At 43.2% G+C, this 17725-nt stretch overlaps 1 protein-coding gene across 5 annotated transcripts in view; it reads right to left on the reverse strand.

Annotated features, from left to right (window-relative positions):
* The window catches only part of ATAD2B (ATPase family AAA domain containing 2B), a 72857-nt gene extending 56026 nt beyond the window's left edge, over window positions 1-16831 (reverse strand). For 4 of the 5 annotated variants that reach the window (XM_031595910.2, XM_031595911.2, XM_031595909.2 and 1 more), the window contains exons 1-3: window positions 16425-16831; window positions 2600-2754; window positions 436-482 (exon numbers count right to left, since the gene is read on the reverse strand). In XM_031595910.2, coding sequence (XP_031451770.1) covers window positions 436-482; window positions 2600-2754; window positions 16425-16580 — 358 coding nt within the window. In that variant the 5' untranslated portion in view covers window positions 16581-16831. Of the gene's footprint in view, window positions 1-435; window positions 483-2599; window positions 2755-15859; window positions 16331-16424 lie in introns of those variants that run through there. The other variant, XM_031595912.2, reaches the window with a different exon arrangement.
* Window positions 16832-17725: the final 894 nt, after the last annotated feature.

Consider the following 17725-nt stretch of genomic DNA (forward strand, 5'->3'; position numbering starts at 1 on the left):
AGCTGTACCAAGGCAGAAGGAGCTGCAGACAAGGCAGGTCTCTCCAGAGCAATAACAAAGTAATGCTAAGAGAGCCACAGAAGGCCAATTCTTAAACAGTCAAAGAGTGTAAGTAAACTACAGACACTAACTGCGAGAGGAAGGCCAAAATTAGTTCCCAATACAAAATTTGGGAATTAAGGGAAACATCATGATCATGGCCAAGTGGTCTGAATTGAGAAAAGAAATGGAACTTCATCTGAGAATGTTCTCCATGTCAACAGAGAGCATCCAAGATGTTAACAGAAGAAAACTGAGCCAAAACAGTAACATTTCAGGTTGAAATAGCAGAAGTAATCAGCGAAGTTATTAGAAAATATATGCAACTGAAAGTCATTGACATAAAGCTGGTAAATGCAGAAGTAGATACCACAGGGTCCACTGAAATGCACTTACATAAGCTACGTCCATTTGGTAGTGTAGCACCAGGTGGAGAAGTTAACCTAGGAAACAATTATAGTAGACAAACAAACAACATTATAATTCCTCGGCCAAGTAAGCGTTACACAATCAAAATAAAACCTTAGAAATTAAATACAAACTTAAAACATTGCACAATAAACCAAGTCTTCAAAATCATTGTGAAACTAAGAGCAGACTTTTTGTCTCTAAAGATTCTGCTTCATGCCCAATGTCGGAATGAGGGCAAAACTGCCAAATACCAATTACATGAATCCTCCCAATTATCCAAATATCTCTTATTAATCCCTCCAACATTCCCTCATGCCATGTCCTACTATTAACTCTCCCTTTCTGCTTCAGAACAGGATCTTGATATAGCTCTTGAAAAGCAATTAACATTTAAGCACTTAGAATAAACCAGGAGACGCAAGGAAAGCTGTTCTGTAGTCACACGCTCACACAGAAAGAAAATGTAATAAAATTAAGAACTGAATAGGATTATTTTATGCCTGGTGTACTTCAGTCGGTAACGAAGTAATTTCAGGTTCTCTATCAATACTCTTTAAATTAACTTTTCAGAAAATTAACCTCTTCTATTCCATAACTTAAGAAAACAACATATTCCAAATTCTTCTGAAACGTTGTTGCCTAAGGAGTTGTTCATTCACCTTTAAAAAAACTTCACATTTGTTCACCATTAGACATAATGATTCTGAAAGAACAGTAGTGTAGAACAGAAATGAACAAGAACTCTACAGCTATTAGCAGACTTTTAGAAGCAATTTGTCAATATTGCTATTAAAAGCAAGTCACGGAATAGAAAAATGATACGTATTTTTAATGTTTTCCACCCTAAGAAGCACCAAGTACTTTAAAAATGAGTGACCTGCAGCGTACAGTGCACACCAGTACTGGACAGGAAGGGGCACCTTGTTCTCAAACTCAAAAGCTACAGTGAATTTCATAGGAAAAAAATAAAAAGAGGAGAACTAAATAATAAATGGAATCTGAGCTTGAATTTGACCAAGAGTTCAGCACACTACACAAACCATTCAACTCAATAGAAGACGTGGGCTTTGGCTATTGTTTTCCTACCAAATTTACCTATGTAAAAGAAAGGTAATCTAAGGGTTTTTGCATTGCTTTGCAACCATTTTGCAAATTTTTGAAAGCCACATTTAAAAGTCTCATGCACATCCAAGATCCCAATTATGTTTTTCTGGACAGATACTTGATGTTTTTCAGAAAACACAACTGAGAAATGAAACTTGATTACAATTTAAGGCTCAGCAACGAAACCTTGGCAAAGTCTTAAAGACTCAAGATCATTATTAAGCACAGCACTTCAGATTTTAGCCAAACAAAACCAACAAAAGCTCAGATGCATGGAGGAGTCACAGTGCTTTTTGTCTCAAGAAACAAGAGCACCAGTAACCTGATTAAGTTCCATCTGACAGAGTGATCTAAATTCTCCCAACAGCATTATTTTTTTCTCCTGGCATTCCTAATAAATACAGTAGGAGTCTATACTTGCTAAAAAAAGAGTCATGAATTTCAAATATACTCAATTTATTCTGTTTTAAAAGGCAAAAGCAAAAAGAAACAGAAAAAAAGAACAGATCTATTTAAGCTTTACAGAGTTTTTCCAAAATATCTCACCCTAGCAGATGACAGCCCTATAGTGAATTACAGTCATTCATATACACAAAGTGTGGAGAATTCATATCTAGTCATTCATATATACAAAGTGTAGAGAAGAACATTTGTTATTTGTACACAAACATGAAATACCCATCTACAAGATCACTATTAACCAAAAGTTCACTCTCCAGGAACATACAGTCTACAATATCTCATAATTACTTGTAATTGTGTGAAGAACCTTAGGAACAAAAGAATGACTTTTAAAACTATAAGGAGTTAGAAAGGGAAACAAATTACTTCTCTTTTGGATAATAAGTAATTTATTCAGGTCCTTGTAACCAAAAATAGGGAAGGGTGACTTTCTTCCCATTGTCATTTCCTGCCTCTCTTCCCTGTTTCTTGGTAGCTCATCAAAAATACCCTCAAGCTGCAACTCATTGAAGAAATAAGCGAAGTGCATGACAAATAATGAAAAAATTGAACAAACTCTGTACTTCTCTTAGTATCAAGTTACCTGGACTGTCCAGCTGAGATGCTCCATTCCTCTCGCTGCCCAGTACTGCGTGATTTTGATTTGTCTTTGCACACAGGATCCGCATGTTTTGAGGTACGTTTGGCAGGAGGAGATATGTGGCTATCGCTCAAACTACCATCACTACCTTCATCTTTCTGAAAATGAAGAAGTGTCATTAATTGGCTCATTTATATATCCTTATTTAAAAAAAAAAAAAAAAAGAAATTAAGCTTTGTAAAATATAACTTTAATTAATGGAAATAGTCAGACATTATCAGTGATAAATAAAATCAGACATTCGGAGGGTTAAACTTACTTCCCTATCAAACTCTTAGTAACTGGTTTGCACAAAGTATTTACTATGAAAATACTTAATCTGAAACCATCAACTTTTGTATATTTGATTTTATTTCCCCTGAACAAGCACTGTGGTTCTCTTATCCACTGCATTTTGTATATTATACAGGACACTGTTACCCTTACTGTATTGTAAAAGAATTAATAGTGAAATAAAAGACCGAGGAAAATTAATACACTTAGAAACAGAGCAGGACTTCATCTTACTGATATTATCTTTGTATTTAAAATGCTGAAACAGTGACATTATAATCTCCTTGGATGCCATCCAGAGGGATCTGGACAGACTCAAAAAGTGGACTTGATGAACCCAATGAGGTTCAACAAGGTGAAGTGCAAGGAGTTGTACTTGGGTCAGGACAAATCCAGATAACGCATACAGAATTTGGGAACTCATTCTTTAATCAAAGGGCAGTGAGGCTGTGGCACAGGGTGCCAGAGAGACTGTGGGTGCCCCATCCCTGGAGGCCCTTCAGGCCAGGCTGGATGAGGCCCTGGGCAGCCTGAGCTGGTGGAGGCATCCAGCCTATAGCAGGGGTTTGGCAGGGGATCATCGCATGCAAGACCTCCTACTAAAGCAGGTACCCTATCAAAAGTTGCACAGGCAGGCATCCAGATGGGTCTTGAATACCTCCATAAAAGGAGACTCCACAACCTCACTGGGCAACTCTGCATCAAAGCTCCATCACCCTCACCGTAAAGAAGTTCTTTTGTTTGTATGAACTTCTTATGTACAAGTCTTGGGCCATAGCTCCTCTTCCTATTGCTACACACAATCAAGAAGAGCCTGGCCTCATCCATTTGCCTCCCACCTCTCTTCAGATATTTATAAACATTCATCAGATTCCTCCTCACTCCTCTTTTCCCCAGGCTGAACAGACCCAGGTTTTTCCTCATACAGGAGACGCTCCAGGCCCTCTATCATCTTTGTGGCCTCATGGACTCCTTGTAGGAAATCCCTGTCTTTTTTCAACTGGGGAGCCCAGAACTGGACCCAGACCACACAGTATTCTAAAGTGGCCTCACCAGGACAGTGCAGAGCAGGAGGAGAACCTCCCTTGACCTGCTGGCCATGCTCTTTTTAACATGCCCCAGGATACCACTGGCCTTCCTGGCCACACTGCCTTACAAACTCGTAACTCAGAGATCTTGGTTAAAAACCTCATGATCTACTACGACAGAGTAACAAGCCTCTGAGTGTTATATGCAAGGAGATGATGGTGGAAGTCCAGTTTATTCCTCCAGCTTAACCGCAACAACAAACCGTTCTGTACTACAAGTAATTCAAATTCCGGATGACAAAAGTATTCAAGAAAAAAAAAAATAGAAATGCTTTTTCATAAGCAGAAGAAAACTATCACAGCACATTTAGAAAACTGCAAAGCCTAAAGAAAAGCAGATGCAGGGGAGCAGCTCAGTAACAGAGCAGACCCAAAGGAGCTCAGCACCAGTGAACTTGCCAACCTCCTTTGATCTTGCCCTGATGTTATCTGACCCACCCAGAAACCAAACCAGCTCACTAAGGCCTCACAAGTTCGCTTTTTTCTTCAGCTGGATTCATTTCTCAGCTGTTTAAAGAGCTGAATTATTTCATTAAAAGATATTAAATTCTAACTACCCACGTTCCTATGTCATTTTAAGTTGTTTTAATCATGGCAGTTGTTTACCTGCTGGTGCAAAAGCAGGGAAAGCAGGACGTTTCTATTATGATTCAATTGTGGAAATCCTTGTCACAACAAAACAAAATACAACAAAAAGCAGAACAAAAACACGTCCTCTTCTTCCTCACTGCTTCACTTCTTCAGAAGTGCATCCATTTAACTCATATTATCTCTACTGCAAGACTACAATTACAAGTTTGTATGAAACAGGATCTGGGGTCAAACCCTCAGACTCGGGCAAAGTGACAGAAGAGATAAGAGCTCCCTTTCCCAAGCACAGCCCCCTGCACCTCACACAATGACACCCCACAAGCCCTGCCATCCAGCTGCTTTGCATGGCACCCAGCATCCATAGAAGAGTTGCTTTTCACAGTTCTGATAACTGAATAGATTCCATTTGAATACTGTATGTATTTGTGCTTATCCATTAACCAGACACAAGCTCATTTGCAGACTTACGTAAGTGCTGCATTGCTAAAATGTGTGTCAGTAGGAACTTTCTCTGCGCAATTACCAGAGCAGAATGGAAGCAGAGCTTCAAGGGAAGCCACAGAACCAGTTTCAAACCGGCTAGGCCAGAAAGAGAAAATGAAGCTAAGAAAAAGGAACAAACAAGTAATGAAGCTTTATGAAGGGTTTGTGAGCAAGGAAATTCATAACAGCTATTTTCCTATGCTCCATCTCTACCCCTTCCCATACAAAAATCTTAACTCCTCCCAGGTCTCCTACAAGCACCTTTGTTTGCATCTCCTCCAGTCTCCTGCCTCCAGCCTGGCTGGTGTCCCTTGTTCCCCAGCCTTTCCTCCAGGCTATCCAGTGGGGAAAGGCAATGTGGCATGGCAAGCAACTGCCCAGCTTCGTGCACACTGAGCTGCCAGCCAGCAGGTAAAACACAACACCAGCCATCAACCTGGGGACAAAAGGTGCTGCTTTGGGTATCTGCTTGCTACTGAGTCCTCATCCTCACAAAATACATCACAACTGAGTAATGCTGCAATCTCTACTACTATCAGATGAAGGGAGAACCATTTCACAAATACAAAGCCAGTCTGGAACTGAAGGCAGTTAAGCCAAAATACTAATCTAAGTTAGTACACAAACATACAAAATATCCTAACCGAGGTAATGACAAAGCCACAACAGTGAGAAATCAATCAATATTTAACTGTATTATTAAGTCTAGAAATTCCCTTTTCCAGTCAATGCTCCATGGAATCAAATCCCTCCAAGACCAAATCCAGACTTTTCACCTACCTACAGCAAAACATGGAGATAGAGTTCTCTCAAGTGATGAGCCAAATGGGATGTGCATGAACAAGAAAATAAATTAATCTTAATTTGAAAAGCCTTTACGAGAGCAGTCTTCCCATCGTTTCCTCCCGTTTATAGCAGAAGAGGTCTAATGATTCCACTGCACTCAACTTGCTCCCTCAAGAAACTGGGTCTCAAATCATTTATATCTTTAATGATTAAAAACAGTACTTCAGTTTCACCCAGGAACTTATTACTTAACAGTACACACTGTAAGTTCAGGGACTAGGAAAAAAAATGTATGATAAAAGCATCAAACCTAAAAATTAAGAAATTAATTGTGCCATTGTAGAAGTAGGAAGCAGCACACTGAATTCAGAGCTCCTAATGAAACACTGGCACTGAAGCAAGCCTGCTCACATGCTGAGAGCAGAGCTGCCACCAGAATTCAGAAAATCTTACTTATGCCAGAAACTGCCTGAAAGTGTACCAACACCACACAGTATCAGTGCTGAGAGAGGTGAAAAAAAGAATCAGAAAAACCTGATTTAGCACAATTCTATTCGCCTACAACAAGCAAGAGACCCACAGAAGTCCAGATGTGATCCAGAACCCAGTATATCATCGTATGGAAAGCTGTCTCACAATAATGGGCTAAGAAGTAATTGAAGTTAAAAAGACAGCACCTTCAGTTTACACTGGAGAAACAACGTTCACTGTCATAGAATATCCTAAGTTGGAAGGGATCCATAAGGATCACTGAGTCCAGCTCCTCCTCCTCCTTTATGGAGGTCTCCAAAGAGCTCCAGAGCTGAAGGCCTCACGAGCTCACTAAATGGAAGGACTCAGGTCCCAGAAGGACCTTTCCCTTGCATTAGTCCATTTATGGATTCAAGAGTACAATTGAATTTGACAGCCAAAAGAATATTCCAAATGAGTTGTTGAGCTAAGAATCTACAGCAAGCCTTGCAGAAGTAGTGGCAAACTCTGGAACATAACTTCACAAAAGCACTTGAACAACAGTAATGATTAATGTAGTAAATCAACCCAAAATCATTGAGTAATAAAACAATTATATCTGAATACTTTTATGCTTCCTTTGCATGAAAATGATGGAAAAAACATTTCTCATCTTCTAATGCACAGATTTGTGAACACGCTACAAAAGCACCAATATACACTGTTACTTCAGTCTGCTCTTCCAAACCACCACTATGCACAAACGTCAAAATAATAATCTGATATTCAGAAAACTTCAGTACAATATTTAGAGATAAGTTCTTAAGTTCTGAAGGACCACAAACTGGAGATGAGCAAATAAGACTAAATTCTCCTTCTCAACCTTTCTACTTAGAAGTGACTCAACTGATGAAGTCTTTCAGCAAGACTGGAGCACACGCCATGGAATTCCTCATCTACAAAGGCTGCTTTTAGGGATAGCAGAGGGACTAAAGCACTATCACTGATTAATTATCACATTATAACACAAAGATTCCCTGTAGTGCATTGAAGGTATCATATAGAGGACTACAAGTTTGGTTTTGAGGGTGTTTTTGGTGGTGATCTTTTCTAGCTGGTTGCTTTTGGTTTGATGGGGCTTTTGGTTTTTTTTAAATAAGCTGAATCTCCTGGCGAGCAGAATATCTACAGGGCTCATCTCTCCTCTATCGGTCCGAATATCCAACAATAATTACAATCCAGAAGTCTTGCTGATACAGGATGAATTATCTACCACTGCGATCTTGCAGTACATGAACACAAGGTCGTCTCATCCTGGATGAAGCAATGACAATAATAAAGCACAACCCCATCTTGCAATTTCAGAAAGAAGCATTTGGTTTGCTACAAGTCCAGCTGTATTAATAAATGAATGGTATGCAGACAGGTTGATATATATTTGAGCTTTCCATTATGGTAAAACTTGCTCTCCTTGCCGTGCCTTTTGCAGGTCACACCCTTCCTCTGACTAACTCTCCCACACTCAGAAACTTACCATGATTGCTCCTGTGGCTTCACAAATCAGATGTGAGTTACAAACCCAGCATTTTAATTCTTTCAAGCTCCTGTAAGTATGTTTTTTCTATCATCTCTTCCCACGTCTAAGACATGAAATTAAGACCAACCAACACTCAAGCTTCAATTGATTAATAGTATTCCCCTACACTTTGAAAAATGAACAAACCATTACAATTCGTTATTCGTTTTGCCCTGATGAACAATCACTCTGAAGTTCACTCTTGTCTTAATTAAAAACAATGAAATAAGCATAACTAAAAAATCCATTTCAGCCACAGGCTTTCACCTATGTCTACTAACTTCAGCTCCCTCTTAGCTTTGGATATTTACAAGTAAATTCTCCTCCTTGCTTGACTCTTTAAGACAACGGTGACTTTGGGCAGCTCTCAATCTACTTATTTTTATTGTCTCTGGCAAAACCGAATCCAGATCTCCCACTTACACCTAACATACTTTGCAAAGTATCTTGTGAAAAAAAAAGAAACACAGCTTCTCAGATGCCTCTGAATATTAATCATCTGTAACAGTATTTAAAAAGTACACGCCAAAAAAAAAAAAAAAGCCTGCTGAAAATCTAGCACCTTTAAATGGGCTTCCCATTTAAAAAAAATACACACTGAGTATTTAATACATTAATTTTTTTTAATTCCTTTTATATAAAAAGAAAATTGTACCTCCAAAATAAAACCTGTATTCATGACAACAAAAATCCAACGCGATGGTCGCCCCAGTTAAGTGTAAATCAGTGTAAATCAGCTAAGCCAGTTGCTCATTTTTGCCCTTAGGTAACTATTCAGTTAACAAATAACTTGCTTTTTCTGCACTTCATCTGTAACATCATTTCAAACATACGAGAACAGAACAGAGCCTGTCCTGTGATTCTGGACAAGTCACTTGCTCCCTTGAGTATCTGTTCCTGCAAAAGGTAAAATACGTGGATTAAAACATTAACTTAAACAGATCTACTGTCTTTTAACATTCAGTTTCTGCATTTAGTTTTCAGTAAATGATACTTAAGTCAGCAGTAGCCATCAAGAATACCACCAACTTCTTCCCAACTCATTCTTCTGAAAGAAAAACTGTCTGGATGAGATTTGCTTTCGTGATTACAATAGATTTCTATTTTATTTCCTAGAACTCTCCAACCCAAGATCTTGAGGCTTTTGCTTAAAGAGTTTACAGGGTAAAAACAGAAAGCAAGCCTGCTTGTTTATTGGGTATTTTCATGCTTGCAAACATTCATCCTTCCTGTGGCAGCAACCTGCTCACAGCCAGGCTGAGTCCTGAAAGGTCCTGAAAGGAAAAGCCCTTGAAAAAGAGCTTTTGATCCAACACCCAGCAGCTCCTGCAATCCATGGGCTACTGCAGGTTGATAAGGGAGAGCCCTCTGCCAAAGGGGGTGAGGTTTGTCCTCCTCTCATCACCACTGTTCCTCTCCAAACTCTCCACAACTTGTCCCCCTCCTCCCTCTTGTGCCTTCCCCAAAACAGGTGTGAAATTGGGAATTTCCAGCTGATAATCAGGGCAAGGGGAGCAGGAGGAAGTGGGTTAGATTACAGCTGGACCAGCAACCTGATCCTGATGCAGCTGATCAGATGGCCAGACAAGCATTAATACTGGCAAGTCTGCTCCTTTTCGCAACTGCAGAGCAAGCAGCTTGCACCATGTGAAGCCATGCACCTCCAGATGAGCTCTCTGTCTGCTGTAGAGGGCTTTGCACTTCACCCAGTCGTTCTTCTGGAACACATCAGAAGTTTTATATACCATCTATCTGCCTAACTTAACAGCAAAGGAATACTAAAAGCAAGGTATTTTTAGTCAGAACCACTTTTGTGAGTTTCTAGGTATTAACAAACACCTTAAAGGCAGAAATATTTATGTAAACATTTATAGAATGTTTACAATTCAGACGTGGAAAAAATAAAGCATTCGAACTATTTATTTTTCCCCTCCAATTCTTAGTCTTCAAAAATCCTTTTTTTTTTTTTTTCCCCAAACAACCCTATCTCAAAAGATTTGGAATACTATAAAACCTAAATAAAGGAAGATAATAATCTGAATGAGGATAACAAGCAGGAGGACAGGGAGATCTCCCTTGGGACAGAGGTTTCCCCCAAAGTTTGGACATAGCCATGTAATCAAGGCATTAAACTGAGCAAGGAAGTGTCCATAGCAAGTGAAGTGAACAGACAGGTATCCTGCCATGTTAAAAAGTATGTGGGAGTCAAGATGCTTGTGGATCTCAATCTACAGTGCACTTAATGACACTATCACAAAAGTACAACCAACCTTGCAAAATTGTACTATGAAATCTTCAGATTCATGCCCTGAAATTTAAAATCAAGATGAAAACAACATTCAAGGCCTGAAAGATAACATCAGAGGAATAACAGAAAGTAGTTATTAAATATTTCAAATGAGGGGTTGCAGAAACACAGCTACAAATGTTGATGTATGTAAGTTCCTCCAAGTGGGCAGAAAGAAGAGCTTCTTCATTTTGGGTGGGTTTTGTTTGTGGCTTTTTTACTACTTACTCATTTAATTTCAAGAAATGGACTGGATGCTGGAGAAACGCAAAAAGCCAACCTTCCAAATTATGGAAGTGCTCAAACCAAAGTATCTGCTTTGAGTGCAGTCAGGCAGAAACCAGTAACACAAAAACATGGAAATTCAGGATAGGCTACAAAAGCTGCTCAGGAGCTCTGGATAAGCTAGAGTTGTGTAGTTCTGGTAGGAGCACTAAAGCTGCATCACACAATCCAAGTTCAACTGGAGTTGAAGCTGTCAGAGCACACGCCTTCTCAGATCAAAACCAAAAGGCTGACAGAAGATCACACCTTGATCTCACAACTGGGTCAGAAGAGCCATGTTTCAGTGTCTACCTAGCAAGAAATTGAATTTAATCAGGAACAGAACCCAAGAAAGCATAAATGCAAAATAACGCTTGAACAATTTAAAGCAAAATTCATGGTTAAAATAAGCCATCAAAAGTAATGAAAACAGTGTTTCAAGAATAAACTCAGACAAAAACTGTTGAGAAAAAGCAGCAAAGCATGAAGATTAGGAGCAGAACAAGGGGAAATGGCTTTAAGCTGATGGAGGGAAGATTTAGGTTGGATATGAGGTGGAAGTCCTTTATTATGAGCGTGGCAAAGTGTTGGAACAGCTGCCCAGAGAGGCTGTGGATGCCCCATCCATCCCTGGAGGTGTTCAAGGCCAGGTTGGATGGGGCCCTGGGCAGGTATTAAATGTGGAGGTTGGTGGCCCTGCATGTAGCAGGGGGTTGGAGCTTCATGATCCTTGAGGTCCCTTCCAACCCTGGCCATTCTATTATTCCATGATAATTCTATGAAGAGCGCAGAACTAAAGAAAATTACAGGATGAGAAAGGATGGCAAGACAGTTCTCTTTGCAGTAAATGGGTTTATGAGTGATATTATCCTGATTCAAAGTAATATATTACACCTCAAGTATGTAATAAACAAGCAGCATCATTTAAATTGTCACAGCAGTGATGTAAGAGCAATGAAAGCTTCATGCTACCAATTTCAACTTGCAGAATGCTTTGGGTTGGGAATGGTTTTCTGCATCAAACTCTTTAAAAACATTTAAAGCATCACTAGAACAGAATGAAAACTTTGCCACACATAGTGAACACTCAATAATTTAGGACAGGATATGGAAAACATTATCACATCCAAGTGAAACTGCACGGGAATGTAGGTGATCACAATGTAATTACCTGAGCTAATTATCTTACATAACCCCAGGCTGTATGCCACTCTTGCAAAACTGTCATGGGATCTCTCCCGACAACCGGTTAAGCTTTCTGCCTCAAGTTTTAAAGGAGAGATAGCAACCTGAGCAGCAGCTTTTGCTGACATTACTTTTGGTCAAACCCAATATTCAGAGGAAGCAGCCAAACATCAACACCACTTTGAGTATTCCTTGGTGCTGTTACCTGCTGCAATAGTCCTTGTATTGCTTCCTTGCCAGGCCCTCTAACACTATGATGGCAAAGATACCGGTTTGGAATGAAGCATGACTGCCTCCTAAAACAAACTGCGTGTCCTCAGGAGGTGCCATGAACTTGCTAGGTGGCTCACGCTGCTTCGATAACGCAGATAGGACACACACGAAGAACTTTCACTCAGAGCAGCCATTTGGAAGCACAGAACTTTTACAAATGCTGATTATAGAGAATTTGGACAGAAACTTGGACACGGATCACTCCTGACAATTACTCATTTCCCCGCTGCTCACAGTATGTTAATATCACACTAGCAAGGAACAGTCCGCACGATCCGCTACAGATCACTGATTTTCTCCTGGTACATCCCAGAAGAGCAAGGGACCACTAAAACAGAAGGAACTGCTGTTTCACCACATTGCTAAGATGAGCTTAGTTGAAAACTTGCCTTAAACTGAAGTTATTCTCAGCAATTTCAATTGACTGTATCTCGGGATATAATTCAAAGAGCTGTAGAAGCACTGAGTCCCCTCTGCACCTTTATTAATTTATTGCAAACTCTTAGCCATAACACAATTCAATTTATTTTAAAATGTAGGTATTTAAGAGGAGCTTCTGTCCCTGAAGAGCTCTACATGCAGGAGGTCAGCAACAGTAATCTCCCCCAGGGATGAAGGAAACCCCAGGTTTTACTAGGAGTTTTATTCTAAGTCCATTCCAGACTACCCAGAACACAGTAAGATACTCTGCAAAGGAGCCACTGAGAAAAAAAAATAATCTGCATCAAACTCTTTCACAAAGAAATAATGATACATATTAAAAGTTCACTCTGTATGTTTGCAATAGCTGACCATTAAAGAGTTTTTTCAAGGAGTGAAGCAGTGGGTTTGTGCTAGGAAAGCTGCGTTAGCACACTTTAAAAACAAAAATATAAACATTTTGTTATAGACTGAGATATTACAGGAAGAGACATAGAAATATATGGGCATTACAAAGCACAAAAATGCTGCTCAGCTTTATACTTGACCACTCTGCAGCTCTTTCTGTCAGTCCCAAGCCTGTGCTTGTTCCTATTAGCAATTAAGTACAATGGAGAGCTCTATGTTGCGACTGAGCAAGCTGAATGATGCTGGCAGTGCTACTTTTAGATGGGATCACGTGTTACAATTAACACAGAGCCCTCAAGTAGCTCTTAAGGCACTGCTAATGCTTTCTTGACTAATTAAATTAAGTTAATCTCGTATACATTTCTACAGTGTCTAACTAATACACTGACATGGTTTCAAAGTGTTCATTTCTCAAGAAATCTCCCTTCTCAATGAGCATTTTTTGGTTTTGTATGTTGAGAAAAATCATTTCCACTGCCAAATAAATATTGCCAGCATCATCACAACTCAACGTGTGAAAACATCAGACGTAAGTAAGCCTAGACTAAATTTAACCACTTATGGTCATAATATCCTCAAGTCTTTCCCAGTTTGAATTAAGTCCTCTGAATTTACAAGCACTGTTTTACGATTTTGTTTCTGAAAATTGTGGCAGATTTTGGTGTATTTTTCTTGCCAGAATGCTTTACTCAAGACATTCCATAACACTGGAAAAAAAAAAAAATGTCATTTACACAAAGATAGAATAGCAACTTATGTAAGGACAGCTTAACTTACTGTTACATAAATCAAGAATGGAAACGGGAATGAAAACATAGCCCAATTTTTCCTCTTTGTGCCTTCCTCAATGGCATTGCTACGACATCATTTCAGAGAACAAGCTTCCTGGCTCCTTGATCCATTTAGTGAGGGATTCTGTTAATTTTCACCTTGCTGCTGCTCAGTGGACACGCATGTATTCATCTCAATCATTGCCCAGAACTCAAAACAGTTTACCTTTCAAATACTGATGTCATTGCTTTGTCTGAGATGGGAGAATACTACAGAGGGAATATAGAGAATACGATAAAGGTTTTCTGTGGAAATGATCCATCACAGTCTGAATATGTATTGCTTCCACATTAAGATCCAAAAACATGTACACTATTGATAAGCAGTTTGACACAGTATGGAACCTGAAGAAATTCCAGCTCACATCTTCTATCCAGGGCTTGGGAAAGGAGAGATTCCCGCCTACTCTTGTACATGTATGGAGAGAAAAACAAAAACAAACCACAAGGAAATCAGGAGAAAGGAAATAGATCTATAATGCTGCAGTACCTGGTCTAATTGGCATTTCACAGGATGCCATTAGATTACTAACTCGATTTTTCTAATAAGGAACAAATAGATCATCTGTTAAAATACACTCCAAAAGGGAATTACAAGGACTGCCACCAATGAGCATTTCCCTATGAATTCAAGTCCAAACCTCCTCTGTGGAGGAAAATTAAGTCACAGTGCAAATAAGCAGCATAACGTCTCTGCCAGAGCTCCCAGCTCTAGCTGCCCATTAACCCAATTAACTGCCGTAGTAAGGCTGGTTTCTGACATTACAACTAAAAGATCTTAAAAGGACACACTGTTCCAGTCAACTTCGAAAAAAAATACATAGCAACTGCCCAAAAACAACCCCAGCACAAAACACAGCCTCCCTATCTGTCTGCTGACAGTCACTTCCAAAAAGCAAAGGCTTTGTCTTCCTACTGCTGCACTTACTCACGCTGTACTCGCTGAAATCCTCCTTTGGCATCATTTCAAGGAGATTCGGGAGCACAGAAACACACTGTATCACTGACAAATGCTTAGATCTGAAGAATAAAAAACTGTTGGACAAAGATCACTCAAAAATATGGTGGGATATATATATATGTTACAGAATTTACAAAGAGAAGAAGGAAAAACAAGAAATAAACAACTTTTTGGTAGCTTTTGCTCATTTTTGGTGAATGTATATAAATTTTAAAAAGTTATCTACCTCAAACACATCACATTTGAATGTGAAGTGAAACAAGCTCATGTCAGCATGCCAAAACATTTGCTTAACTTTAGAAGAAACGCTCCTTAGAAGTGCGGGGTGCACCCTGTGATGCATTTATGAAAAAATATTGTCATAAAATCAATAATCTCCTTTCCTTAGAGCATGAAAATCACACAGTGTACACATTTTAATAATTTGCAGTAGAAAACGCTGTTCGTAGATGAAAAAATGAGTGGAAAGAAGCCCAACCTATTTACTTAGCAGCTGCAAACTCCTTGCTACATGAACCAGTGAGAGTTACACCAAACTTTGCCCTGCAAACCACAAGACCCACGATACAAATAAACAGAAACTGCACATGAGAACAAGCAGAACGGCTCTGTGCAGCCACGTCTCCTCCATCCCCACGAGCCCAATGAAGTTACACACAGAGTAAGGGCCACTGAGAACAAGTAAGGCGCGTGAAGAGGAGAAACGTGAAGTACAAGAGAACAGAAAGAGTTCTTAGAAGGACTCTGACAGTGATTTTATTATTTTCAAACAAAAGATATGGGGAAAAGACTTTCCAGTGATTGCAGCTGTCATCCTCCTCATCTGCCTCTGGCTGCTGCTGGTTTCTGTTTGCCTAATTAACGTTTTCCTTAGCACAGGGCAGGACGTGGTCAGTCGGTGCACGACTGTGAAACAACCAGACCCTCCATTTTCACTTCTGTATTTAACGAGTCTCTCACAACACACAGCTCTGAAAATAGGCGTGCGGGTAAGCGAGCTATAACCGTTAGCTTAAGTCCTCAAGCACCCGAAAAAAGCCTCGTATGTCATGAAAAGAACAGCGCTGTCAACAGATCTGCTTGGAGACGCCAAGGCAAAACCGAGGGGCTTCGGAATTCCCTCTTCCAGTTAGTTAACCGAGCATTAGCTGCTCGAATCCGCCTATGGAATTCATCTGCCACCGGACCACGGTAAAGGCATTATCAGTTACGTTGAGAAAGCGTTCAACTCAACCCCGTGCGGCGACGGCACAACCGCGTCCTCCCCGCCCCACAGCGAGCGGGGCGTCCCACCGACAGGACAGCTTCCCCACACGCCAGTATTTTACCTCACGAGCCTCCGCGAGCCCTCGCTTCAAACGAACTGAGGTCATTTAAGGAAGGAATTAAAAATAAAAAAAAAAAAAAGAAGCGAGGAGGGAGGGACGATCGCGAAGTTGCGGCCGGCGCGGCTCTCAACTTTTGTCTGGCGGCGGCGCAGAGCCGCTCTCGGCCGCAGGGGGCGCTCGGCCCGCAGCGCGGCTCCCTCCCGCCGTGCCGGCCCTGCCTCAGCGCCGCGGCCCCGCCGCAACTTCGCCTCCCGTGTCCTCGGCCGCCCCCTGACCCTGTCAGGGGCCGCCCGCTCGGCGGCTTCCCCACGACGTGTGTCCCCCCTCCCGACCCCGCACACACGGCGCCGCGTCCCCGCACGCCCCGCCGTCCCTCCGCTCAGCCCGGCACCGTCTCGGAGCCGCCTCCCCCCCCCCGCGGCAGCGGCGCTGTCCCCAGCGGTTCCCCGGCCGAGGCCCTGCCGCTGCCGCTGCCGCCGCCGTCGCGGCCGCTCGCCGCCCCCCGCCCCCAGTTCCCTTCTCCCCGTGCGTCGTCCGCTGCCCGCTCCCCGCCGCCAGCCCTCACCCTCGCCGCCGCCGTCTCTTCCAGCCCGGCCGCATCTGCCTTGGTGCCCCTTTTGGAAGAGCGGGTCCGGGACGAGATGAAATGGCTGCCGGCTCCGGCCGCTGCGGCCGCCGCTTTGCCCAGGGGGCGCAAGGAGCTTTTCCTGGTGTTCACCATGGCCCCGGGGAGGGGGACGCGGGGGGCCCCGCCGCCGCCGCTGCTGCCGCCGCCGCCGGCGCGGAGGGAGGAGGGAGGGCGGACAGACGAGGGCTCGGGAAGGGAGGGGAAGGGAAGGGGAGGGGGAAGAAGGAGAAGAAGTCCTTTGGGGACGCCGCTCCGCCGGGCAGAGCCACAAGACAGAACCGCGCCGACTCCTCCCGCCGCTGCCGCCGCCTCCTCGGCTCAGCCCCGCGCTAGCCGGCCGCCATTACTGCCCCTTCTCCCTTTCTCTCCTCGCCGCGCCGCCACCCCGGCTGTTGCCGCAGGGGGGCGCTGCGGCGCCGCCGCCTCCGCGCGTAGGGCCGAGGCGGCCCCCGCTGTGTACGTTCTAGCACGGCGCCGGCGCCGCTCTATGGGCTTGGCGCGAGCCGGGGCACGGAGGTGGGGGGAGGCGGTCGGCGGGATCCCCCGGGAGCTGGACGCCGGGTTGGGGCGGCCGGGAGCGCCCCGCTCAAGCAGAACGGGCCGGCTGCGGGGCGGGCGCTGCGGGGCGGCCGTCCTGTCAGGCTGAGGGCCGCGGCGGAGCGCTGGAGGCGAGGGGTCGAGGCTTCTGTCAGTTGGTGCCTCCGCCGGGATCCGGCGCCTCGGCGACTACGGCAAGGGATCGTAGCGATTCGGGGCCGGGCCGAGGAAGGGGCGGCTGCCCACGGCCGGGGGCGCTGGGAGGAGGCAGCCCCAGAGAGCGCCCACGGAGCTCCGCTCAGCCACGGGACGTCGTGTCAGTCAGTGACACGGCTTACACAGACGGGGGTGAAGGAACCCGCCCCTCTGCGTGGAGAACGGATTTCACAGCCTGCCGAGTTTGGCTGTGAAGGAATCCTGTGACGGGCAGGCTGACAGCGATGCGCCCTTGCGCTGCCCGCCGCGCAGCTCCCCCACAGCGTGCTCACAGCGCCCGATGTCCATTGCTCAGCCCTCGGAAAGCCGATTTTTCTCTTGTCTCTCTCATCGCAGATCCAACAGTCACGTTACAGAGAGCCAAAGATTGGTATCTATTAGGCTACATCGGATTCCTGAGCGCTGCTCAAACTGTTCATGAACTACAATCCCTTCACACTGATGTGCAGCAAGAAATCCTCCTTGTGCCACCAGCTGATGGCCTT

Source organism: Phasianus colchicus, chromosome 2 (assembly GCF_987193195.1).
Source record: "Phasianus colchicus chromosome 2, bPhaCol1.hap1.1, whole genome shotgun sequence".
Taxonomy (NCBI): domain Eukaryota; kingdom Metazoa; phylum Chordata; class Aves; order Galliformes; family Phasianidae; genus Phasianus; species Phasianus colchicus.